Consider the following 11,810-nt stretch of genomic DNA (forward strand, 5'->3'; position numbering starts at 1 on the left):
ACTGAATCGTTTCGCGCAACAACAAAAAATTTGTGACCTACCATTTCTGAGATATCGCGTGTCCGTTATTAGGCGCCCGTCCGGTAATTAGGGCCTTTCCCCTACGGGGTCCGAAGACAAAGAGGTGTCTGTTACTTTATGCTTTCGACAGGTAAGTCCCTCGCTGGCACATAACCCCAGGAGCAAGCATTTTAAAATAATGCCGATTTTTTTGGACTCAGTTTCTGAGACCTTTACAGAAACACGTATGATTTAGATGGGCTTAGATTAACTCCAAATCAGGCAGGACTTTCTCTGAAGGTGCGCGTGATAACGGATATTTAGCGCGTCCCAGGACCCGCTCTTTTCAGTTTTAGTGCGTCGTCGGACCCTCTGTATAAGTTTCGTGTACGTGTTTTCGTCTTCTAGTGAGTACAGGACGCAGGACCGCACACTGTGGGGGAGCCCTGTCATCATAGTCGGAGGATGCTAAATCTGGCGAATTCAGCGGATGGTGAACGACCCCAAAGCCGCATTCTTGGCTTGTTGCCATGGAAACCAAGGACTTAGGGGCTGGGGCGTTGTCTCGACGGAACAGAGAGAGAGAGAGAAAGAGTATAACTGTCAGTGTCACCGCCAATTATCCAACGGACCATAGCCACTGTCACCGGCAATTATCCGACTGACTATAGTCAGTTTCACCGGCAATTATTCGACGGACTTTAGTCAGTGTCAGCGGCAATTATCCGACTGACTATAGTCAATGTCACCGGCAATTGTCCGACTGACTATAGTTAGTGCCACCGGCAATTATCCAACGGACCATAGTCAGTGTCACCAGCAATTGCCCGACTGACTGCAGTCAGTATCACCGGTAATTATCCAACGGACTGTAGTCAGTGTCACCGACAATTATCCGACTGACTGTAGTCAGTGTCATAGACAATTTTCCGACTGACTATAATCAGTGTCACCGACAATTATCCGACTGACTATAGTCAGTGTCACCGGCAAATATCCTACTAACTATTGTCAGTGTCACCGACAATTATTCAACTGACTATAGTCAGTGTTACCGGCAATTATTCAACTGACTATAGTCAGTGTCACCGGCAATTGTCCGACTGACTATAGTCAGAGTCACCGGCAATTGTCCGACTGACTATAGTCAGTGTCAACGGCAATTATCCGACGGACTATAGTCAGTGTCAACGGCAATTATCCGACGGACTATAGTCAGTGTCAACGGCAATTGTCCGACAAACTCAGTAAAGGCTGAACGTATTTTCTTTTGCAGATTGTGTGAAGATTTGTCAGAGTTAATAAAACGGAAAACAAAACCCCGCAGGATGCTGTTGTTATGCGTGTTTATTCAACGTTTGTTTCCGCACACACACTCCCACAAACACGTACACACACACACACACACACACACACACACACACACACACACTCACACACACACACTCACACACACACACTCCCACAAACACACACACACACTGACACACACACTCCCACAAACATGCACACACACACACACACACACACACACACACACACCGTCACACACACCGCGGCACGCACGCAAGCTTGCACGCACACGCGCACATTCACGCTTGTGCGCGCACAAACTCGTACACACAAACACAAACGCATATTCCGACAGACATAAACGCATGCTCACACACTCATACTCACACAGACACCCACACGTATGCAAACATCCACACACGCACGCACATGTTCATACACACGCAATCTATCAGTGTCTCTCACTCTTTCACACACACACACACACACACACACACACACACACACACACACCACACACACCACTTGATCGTCCCCATACCCACATGCAATTAAGCTGCAACTTCTACTTTCACTTCGTTTTAGACTGAACCAAAAGTACGCTGAGGTACCAGGTAACTCTTGCGCAGTAAGACAGTACTTACGGTTCTTGATTGACACACTTCGCACAACGCTATTGATTCATTTCCGCGTTGACAACTCTCATCAGAAAATCGTCCTGCCTTCAATGTTGTGATCTGTAGACAGCCACGGAAACAGGTACGTGTCGAGAAGCTTGTTACACTACGCTGTGAATACTGTAGAATCTGCTTGTTCGCTGTAGGCTTCCTTTCTGCTGTCAGGTGTGTGTGTGTGTCGATCTAATGTCATCCATTGTGTGTCGCTGTTATCAATGCTGTACAGCGAAGTGGAACAGAAAGTAGGTCATACCTTGACAACAATACCCATCTCGTGCAAAGAACAGCTGCCAAACACACGACTGACTACAGAAAAAAAGAGTCAGATACTTTAGCTCTGAGTATCTGTGTGTAATTTGGTTTTGATTATTCCATTAGAAGGTTCCACATATCTACTTTCTGTTTAGGGTCAGGCACAAGTGGAACTGTGTGATGTCATACCACAGAAAAACGGTCATATTTTCATTCGAGCAGTTGCTCATAGTCATGGGTAACAAATCCTTGAGAAATAAATATTTGTGTGTGTGAAGTGCTCTGCTCCAAGGTTCTTTTGAACAGAGAGACGCAGACGCAGATAATTTATTCAATAGGCCATAGCCCCTTATGAATAAGTGTGAACAAACGGTTCACAGAGAGATCTAGAGAGAGAGAGAGAGAGAGAGAGAGAGAGGTGACAAGGGAAATAATTCATTATTCGCGATCCCTTGACGCACATACTTCTCTCCCTTGAATTGTGGTAAACCTTTACCCTTTTCCTTTTTATATTTAGTCAAGTTTTGACTAAATATTTTAACATCGAGGGGGAATCGAAACAAGGGTATGGTGTATGTGCGTGTGTCTGTGTGTGTGTCTGTGTGTGTGTGTAGAGCGATTCAGACTAAACTACTGGACCGATCTTTATGAAATTTGACATGAGAGTTCCTGGGTATGAAATCCCCGAACGTTTTTTTCATTTTTTTGATAAATGTCTTTGATGACGTCATATCCGGCTTTTCGTGAAAGTTGAGGCGGCACTGTCACGCCCTCATTTTTCAACCAAATTGGTTGAAATTTTGGTCAAGTAATCTTCGACGAAGCCCGGGGTTCGGTATTGCATTTCAGCTTGGTGGCTTAAAAATTAATTGATGACTTTGGTCATTAAAAATCGGAAAATTGTAAAAAAAAATAAAAATTTATAAAACGATCCAAATTTACGTTTATCTTATTCTCCATCATTTGCTGATTCCAAAAACATATAAATATGTTATATTCGGATTAAAAACAAGCTCTGAAAATTAAATATATAAAAATTATTATCAAAATTTTTTTTTCGAAATCAATTTAAAAACACTTTCATCTTATTCCTTGTCGGTTCCTGATTCCAAAAACATATAGATATGATATGTTTGGATTAAAAACACGCTCAGAAAGTTAAAACAAAGAGAGGTACAGAAAAGCGTGCTATCCTTCTTAGCGCAACTACTACCCCGCTCTTCTTGTCAATTTCACTGCCTTTGCCATGAGCGGTGGACTGACGATGCTACGAGTATACGGTCTTGCTGAAAAAGGGCAGCTACTTGACTAAATATTGTATTTTCGCCTTACGCGACTTGTTGGTCTGTCTAGTAGGTTATGTGTTTACACAGATAACTTCGGATGACAATACATTTCCCCTTCTTTCCTTTTTCAAGAGATTGTAAGGGGGAGTATTAACTTTGCTTTTGTTCCGAGTCCGCTATCGACCCCCTCCCCCTCCCTCCAACACCCCCCCCCCCCCCCACCCCACCCCACCCCACCCCCCGACCGCTCACTTTTATCTTTTGTAGTCAATCAAATAAAACTCTTGTAATGTACCACTTTTTTTTTTAAATAATGATATTGAAATTGGGAAGAAAATTTATTTGTTTTAGAATTGGTTTGATAATAAAATCTATGTTATTGGCCAGTTGGTTAATGACGATGGACGTTTTTATAATTATATATAACGCGTTTTGTGAAAAGTATCAAATTAAAACGATTTTGTTTACGTATTTAGGATGTTTGGGAGCAATTAAAAGATGGGTAAACATGTTTGATATTGTTTTGGAGAATAACAGTATGATTGATAGTATCAAATCCGTGTCAGTTATTTATTCCCCAATGAAAAGAGCAACAATGCATTAAAAACAAGAGGCGAAGCCTTCAAGGCTCACGTAAGAAATCGACAAACAGTAACACAAACTCAATCACTCCGTCACACATACACACACACAGTACACATACACAGTACACACACACACACACACACACACACACACACACACACACACACACACACACACACACACACACACACACACACACAGAAAGAGCATAGGTGAAACTGTGCAAGAAAGCGAGACACTAGATCTAGATCTGTTCTGCATGTAGCCTACTTACATGGACACGACTGCCAAATAGTCTCGGCCCGCTCAAAATAACAATCACCGAGACTTTCAGTAATTCCATCGCGTGACGTCTAACCCTCGTACGTCATAATGTGACGTCAATGTAATATGACGTCTTCAAATGTTAAAGTTTCTACCACAGACATACACACATATATACGAACGCACGCACGCACGCACGCACGCACAGACAGACAAAAGTTAGCATCGCATAGGCTACACTTACGTGAGCCAAAAATCCTTACAGGATGGAAAACGACCAAACTGTTGTAACAAATGGGAAGTTGAATTAGAAGGTGAGCTTGATTGAAAATTATGTTTTAAGTATCTAACGAACATTTCCGAAGTGAAACTTAAAATGATTACAAATCAGAGTATTGCATAGGAGTTTGGCAACACATGTTGTATTAAAACAGATGGGAGTAGCCGAAGACGTAATGTGTCATTTATGCCGAGATGAGAGAGATGTTAGTGAATAATCGATTTTAAGGACAACTTTAATGAGCAAACTAATTAATTCGTTTTTAAGCCTCCAAGCTGAAATGCAATACCAAAGTCCGGACTTCGTCGAAGATAATCAGACCAACATTTCAACCAATTTGGTTGAAAAATGAGGGCGTGACAGTGCTGCCTCAACTTTCACAAAAACCGGATATGACGTTATCAAAGACATGTATCGAAAACATGAAAAAAACGTCTGGGGATATTATACCCAGGAACTCTCATGTTAAATTTCATGAAGATCGGTCCAGTTGTTTTCTCTGAATCGCTCTACACACATACACAAATACATACATACATACACACACGCACATACACCACCACCCTCGTCTCGATTCCCCGTCTATGTTAAAACATTTAGTCAAAACTTGACTAAATGTAAAAAGGAGATGAAGTGTATATTTATATACTTTAGAAATAAACTGAATAATTATGGGCTATTTATGTTTTGTTTTGTGAAGATGCATCCAGCATAGTCTTTATGTCTGATGTTTTTGTAATGGTATATATGTACGTAAAAGAAGTAAAAGCATGTCACTCCTTTTTCAAGAGGGTGGAGGGTGGAGTATAAACATTGCTTTTTTTCCGAGTCCGCTATCCCACCCCTCCTCCCCCACCCCCTCCTACCCACCCACCCAAACCCAACCGCTCACTGTTATCTTTTGTGGTCAATCAAATAAAATCCTTGTAATGTAAACAAAAAACCCGTACATCCTCGAGTTGTACACGGTCAAAGCAAATCAATCCTGGGTTCTTACCGCATTAACTCAAGACGTTGATCACAGTATGACAGCATGCGCACACTACACTATGTGTTATTGATCAGTCCGTTCTTGGTGTGTGTGTGTTTGTGTGTGTGTGTGTGTGTGTGTGTGTGTGTGTGTGTGTGTGTGTGTGTGTGTGTGTGTGTGTGTCTGTCTGTCTGTGTGTGTGTCTTCACAGAAGTCATCATGGCCGCCGCTTCAGCCACCAGTAGCAGTGAGCTACCAGAATGCCCTGTCTGCCATGACGGCTATAAAGAGCCAAAGATACTGCCGTGTACACACCTAGCGTGCAAAAAGTGCGTCGTGTCGTGGCTGCAGAAGGCAGGGGTCAAGGGAGGCTGTCCGCTCTGCAGGGCCCCCATCCTGCCCTCCACCAGCCGAGGTCAGCGTGACCTTGACACTCTGGTCAATGATCTGCCCACTGACCTGGCCACCATGGCTCTAGTGGACAGTCACAAAGTGCTCAGCGGTCAGCATGTCTGCATGATCTGTGACAACAGCGTAGCTGCCACGTCATTCTGCTTGCAGTGTGACGCAAAAATCTGCAAAGCTTGTATAAGGACTCACAAGAACATACCCTCAACCAGGAAACACGTCATTGAAGACTTAAACAAACTCAGCCCGCAGCGGTTGGCTGAGATAAACCGCGCAACTTGTAACGTGCACGATGATAGGCCGGCTGAGGTGTATTGCTCCACCCACCAGGAGCTCATTTGCATGTTGTGTGCGACAACCAATCACCGCAGCTGTGCCGAGGTGAAGGCCATCCCAGACGTGGCGACAGAGAAGAGAAGAGAACTGGAACAACAGGCACAGAGACTGAGGGACAGAGCGACAGCATTGGCAACGGAGGTTGGTGTAAACCCTTAATGTTAATGCTGTTGTCTTATCAGACTTTTTCCTCATACAGTTTTTTGCATCCTTGATTCTGACTGAATCTGAAATGAAGCCGAGGTAATTGTTGCATATCTGCTTCGTTTGTTGAATCGTACTTTGTTAGCAGACTGACATCCATTCTGATTGAATCTACATGACGTTTGAGGTCTCATTGGATGATAACATCAGGGGAAAACAGATAGGTTGGTGAATGCATGGTGCAAGCTTGAATGATTTCTCTTTAAACTGAAACCACTTCCGCTGGACAGTAAAAGGAACAGGTTCAGCGATGTCACAACCTTATTTATTTTTTATAAAATTAATGCAAAATGACATTTTAAAAACGATTTGTAGGACTTCACAGAGTGATCTGTTCCTTTGTTTTAGATCCAAGACGTCACGGACACTTTCAAGATCATGCGTAAAAAGGCCAATGACACGTTCGACGACCTTGAGCAGTGCTTGAAGAAGCGACGTCAGGAGGTCAACGAGCTGATCCAGGCTGAGGAAGACGCCGCCATGACGTCACTGGCGGAGCTGGAGAAATGGCGGGCGGCCTTAGTACTGAACGCAGCCAGCGTAGGAAATGTGGTGCAGTCAGCGTCTGGAGGGTCTCTGCTGGGGATGATAAAAGGTTTGAAGTCACGCCTCGACGTCCTGGAGTCACAGACCGGAACGACACGCAAGATGGAGGTCAAAGACTTGACCTTTGACCTCCAGAAACTGGATCAGCTGAGGGCTGACATTGCCTCTCTGGGTACGTCAAATATTCTGTGTTTCATTTCTGACCACACGTGTTGGTTGTTTGTTGTTGGTTCTTGTCTTCAGAACACAGAGGGTCATGGGAGACTGATTCAGCATCCATCTTATTCTCTGTCTTGTTCTCGGCCTACTCTCTGAAAAGTGTTGACATTGAATCAAATGAATAGAAAGAGGTAGAAGGTTCCTATATAGGGAGTTGGCGAACATGTTGCTTACATACCGATGAGTAATCAACATAAATTTAGTGTTGGACAGGAAGGATAATAAAAGATGATACATGGTAGGCTTACACCTTACGCTGTCACAGACTGTTCAGTTGTCTGTCTGTGTCTGGGACGAGGCGTTATTCTGTCTCACACTGTTCAGTTGTCTGTCTGTGTCTGGGACGAGGCGTTATTCTGTCACACATTGTTCAGTTGTCTGTCTGTGTCTGGGACGAGGCGTTATTCTGTCACACACTGTTCAGTTGTCTGTCTGTGTCTGGGACGAGGCGTTATTTTGTCACACATTGTTCAGTTGTCTGTCTGTGTCTGGGACGAGGCGTTATTCTGTCACACACTGTTCAGTTGTCTGTCTGTGTCTGGGACGAGGCGTTATTCTGTCACACACTGTTCAGTAGTCTGTCTGTGTCTGGGACGAGGCGTTATTCTGTCACACATTGTTCAGTTGTCTGTCTGTGTCTGGGACGAGGCGTTATTCTGTCACACACTGTTCAGTTGTCTGTCTGTGTCTGGGACGAGGCGTTATTCTGTCACACACTGTTCAGTTGTCTGTCTGTGCCTGGGACAAGGCGTTATTCTGTCTCACACTGTTCAGTTGTCTGTCTGTGTCTGGGACGAGGCGTTATTCTGTCACACACTGTTCTGTTGTCTGTCTGTGCCTGGGACGAGGCGTTATTCTGTCACACACTGTTCAGTTGTCTGTCTGTGTCTGGGACAAGGCGTTATTCTGTCACACACTGTTCAGTTGTCTGTCTGTGTCTGGGACGAGGCGTTATTCTGTCACACACTGTTCAGTTGTCTGTCTGTGTCTGGGACAAGGCGTTATTCTGTCACACACTGTTCAGTTGTCTGTCTGTGTCTGGGACAAGGCGTTATTCTGTCACACACTGTTCAGTTGTCTGTCTGTGTCTGGGACAAGGCGTTATTCTGTCACACACTGTTCAGTTGTCTGTCTGTGTCTGGGACAAGGCGTTATTCTGTCTCACACTGTTCAGTTGTCTGTCTGTGTCTGGGACGAGGCGTTATTCTGTCTCACATTGTTCAGTTGTCTGTCTGTGCCTGGGACAAGGCGTTATTCTGTCACACACTGTTCAGTTGTCTGTCAGTGCCTGGGGCGAGGCGTTATTCTGTCACACACTGTTCAGTTGTCTGTCTGTGCCTGGGACAAGGCGTTATTCTGTCACACACTGTTCAGTTGTCTGTCAGTGTCTTGGACGAGGCGTTATTCTGTCTCACATTGTTCAGTTGTCTGTCTGTGTCTGGGACGAGGCGTTATTCTGTCACACGCTGTTCAGTTGTCTGTCTGTGCCTGGGACGAGGCGTTATTCTGTCACACACTGTTCAGTTGTCTGTCTGTGCCTGGGACGAGGCGTTATTCTGTCACACACTGTTCAGTGGTCTGTCTGTGTCTTGGACGAGGCGTTATTCTGTCTCACATTGTTCAGTTGTCTGTCTGTGCCTGTGACGAGGCGTTATTCTGTCACACACTGTTCAGTTGTCTGTCTGTGTCTGGGACGAGGCGTTATTCTGTCACACACTGTTCAGTTGTCTGTCTGTGCCTGGGACGAGGCGTTATTCTGTCACACACTGTTCAGTTGTCTGTCTGTGTCTGGGACAAGGCGTTATTCTGTCTCACACTGTTCACTTGTCTGTCTGTGTCTGGGACGAGGCGTTATTCTGTCTCACACTGCTTGTAGAGCCACACAGTCATTCAGGTACACATTACGAAAGATGCAGGGAGGGGTCGGTTCTTAGTCTCTCATTCCGTGAAACAGTACATTGTAATACCTGGTGACAAGCACCTCTAAAATGAAACAACTTATTACTGTATCATATTTAACTTGACTTTAACTAAATGCCGGATCAACATTCTAAAATGCTGACTTAATTAACAAGTCATCCAACATTTCTTCAAGGACTACAATATGTCTACAGTTAAGCTGACAAAGCCCGCCACAACACCGACAACCTTACAGCAGCCTACACAGCCACCACCAGCCACATCTACAGCGACATCAGCGACAACACCACGGACTGCATACAAACCCAGAAATGCGGCGCTGGCCAAAGTACTGAGAGTAGGGGACCGGGTCAAACAAGGACCGCTCTGGACTTCTTATTGGGGCCCTAAGGTAAGACTGCGTGTCCCTCTCCTGTCTGACAGTGTTCACAATCCCTATCACTTGGTCGGAGTTGTCACTAAAAGGATGCTGATGGAATCATTGTTCCGGTTTTGCTGCTGCTCCAGCTAGGCGCAACTTAGGCCTACTGTTTCTGTTCTGTAACAATTAGCATAAACTTGATTCCGAACACTAAATAAGAAGAGACGCTAAAAAGAAATTAAAAAGCGGAAACACATTTACACACGCACGTGTGCATGTCAACAGGCGGCCACAAACTACCATCAACACACACACACACACACACACACACACACACACACACGCACACGCACACGCGCACGAAGACACAGGCACACAAAACACACACACACACACACACACACACACACACACACACTCACACACACACACATACACACACACACACACACACACACACACACACATACAAACAGAAACTTACACACACACACACACACACACATACAAACAGAAACTTACACACACACACACACACACACACACGCACACACACACACACACACACTGAAACACACACACACAAGCACACATACATACACACACACATACAAACACACAGACATACAAACACACACACACACACACACACACACACACACACACACACACACACACACACACACACAAGCAGTGACCAGTGTGTACTGTGTGCAGAACAAGAAAGGCACAGTGACGGCCATCCCGTCAAGACTAGCAGTACAGCGGGGCCATGATCCGCAAGGCGTGGTGGACGTGCAGTGGGATGGTGGACATGAAGTCTCTCACTGTATGGGACGTGATGGCCTGTATGCCCTGGAGCTGCTGTGACAGCCTTCGTCACCCCCACCTCTGTGTGTGTGTGCGTGCGTGTATGTTTGTGTGTGTGTATGGGTGTGAGCATGTGTGTGTGTGTGTGTGTGTGTGTGTGTGTGTGTGTTATTTTGGTTGCACTTCTTGACATGCCGATGTTTTTCATCCACATTCTAATCTGTAGTAGCACTCGAAATTACGCATCTGTAGAATTCAGTATCTTTTCCAATCAGAAGAATGTTTAAGAATTGTAAGAACAAGTTTAGCAGTTACATTGCAAACGTTGTTGCAACTGGCTTCGTTTGATATCGTTGATCATCTATTTTGCTTTGTTTAAAGTTTGTTATATTTGTTATCATGATTGTTACTAATGTATTTTTGTAACTCAGCGACAGGAATTCTAGCACTCAGTTGCACACAGACAGACAGACACAGACACACACCCCCCCCCCCCCCCCCCCCCACCCGCCTCCTAAGCGAGCGCACGCTCACATTCACATAAACATACACACAGATACATGCACACACGCACTACGGACACACACAAAAACAAATACACACCATTCACATTTCTCAATCAGAAACAGTAGCCACAGCAAAACTAACACTGCAGTATACACGCAGCGTCTGTAAAATTAAATAATTATAATGTACAACAATGTTTTATATAGAATTCTAATTTCTCATCAGAATTCATTGTAACCGGTGCCTTTGTCGTCCATGTCATTTCCTCCGCTTTGTTTCGCTTTTTCTGTAAGTCTAGAAAATAAATACTACAATAAAAACGACATGTTTTTGAGTTTTACCCAGCATGCTTCCCCCGAAATATAGAGTACTGTTCCTTCTGCACCGAGCGGCTGCGTTTAAGGACTCTCTCATATTTCGTACTGTGCGCCTTGAGTCGCCTTGTGTTGAGATATGTGCGCGATATGAATTCTCGTATTATTATTATTAAGTCTATATCAGTGTATGTTTTGTATGTTGTGTTTTTCGCCTTTGTTTGTGTCTCACACTCAACAGCAATACTGATTTATTTACAGACTTTACTAAACTGACTAGAAAAAGTACCGGGCCCGACCAAGAAGAAGTTGAATTACAAATCTGGAAGAAATTGACCTTTTGACATTGTCACCTTGTGCATCCACACACGTGTACCACCGGTCACTCAGAGCCTCGATGCCGTTGCTTTAGACGCCTTTGTCTTGCAACTGTATGACGTCCTCATTGGCAGTCATGACGTCATTGTCCATGGGCGCGTGTGTGTCTGTGTCCGTGTCTGTGTGTCTGTTTGTAGGTGTGTGTGTGTGTGTAATTGTGTGTGTGTGTGTGTGTGTGTGTGTGTGTGTGTGTGTGTGTG

General features: G+C 44.6%; 2 protein-coding genes across 2 annotated transcripts; both read left to right on the forward strand.

Moving 5' to 3' along the window:
- The first annotated feature begins 1,946 nt into the window (after window positions 1-1,946).
- Window positions 1,947-6,510, forward strand: LOC138977268 (transcription intermediary factor 1-beta-like). Its single transcript, XM_070350173.1, has 2 exons — window positions 1,947-2,052; window positions 5,819-6,510. The coding sequence occupies exon 2, from the start codon at window positions 5,827-5,829 to the stop codon at window positions 6,508-6,510; it is 684 nt and encodes a 227-aa protein (XP_070206274.1). The 5' UTR covers window positions 1,947-2,052; window positions 5,819-5,826.
- Window positions 6,511-6,911: 401 nt separating this feature from the next.
- Window positions 6,912-11,241, forward strand: LOC138976496 (uncharacterized). The gene is made up of 3 exons (XM_070349365.1): window positions 6,912-7,273; window positions 9,435-9,631; window positions 10,319-11,241. The coding sequence occupies exons 1-3, from the start codon at window positions 6,934-6,936 to the stop codon at window positions 10,469-10,471; spliced, it is 690 nt and encodes a 229-aa protein (XP_070205466.1). The 5' UTR covers window positions 6,912-6,933; the 3' UTR covers window positions 10,472-11,241.
- The last annotated feature ends 569 nt before the right edge of the window (window positions 11,242-11,810 follow it).

Source organism: Littorina saxatilis, linkage group LG9 (genome assembly GCF_037325665.1).
Source record: "Littorina saxatilis isolate snail1 linkage group LG9, US_GU_Lsax_2.0, whole genome shotgun sequence".
Lineage (NCBI taxonomy): Eukaryota > Metazoa > Mollusca > Gastropoda > Littorinimorpha > Littorinidae > Littorina > Littorina saxatilis.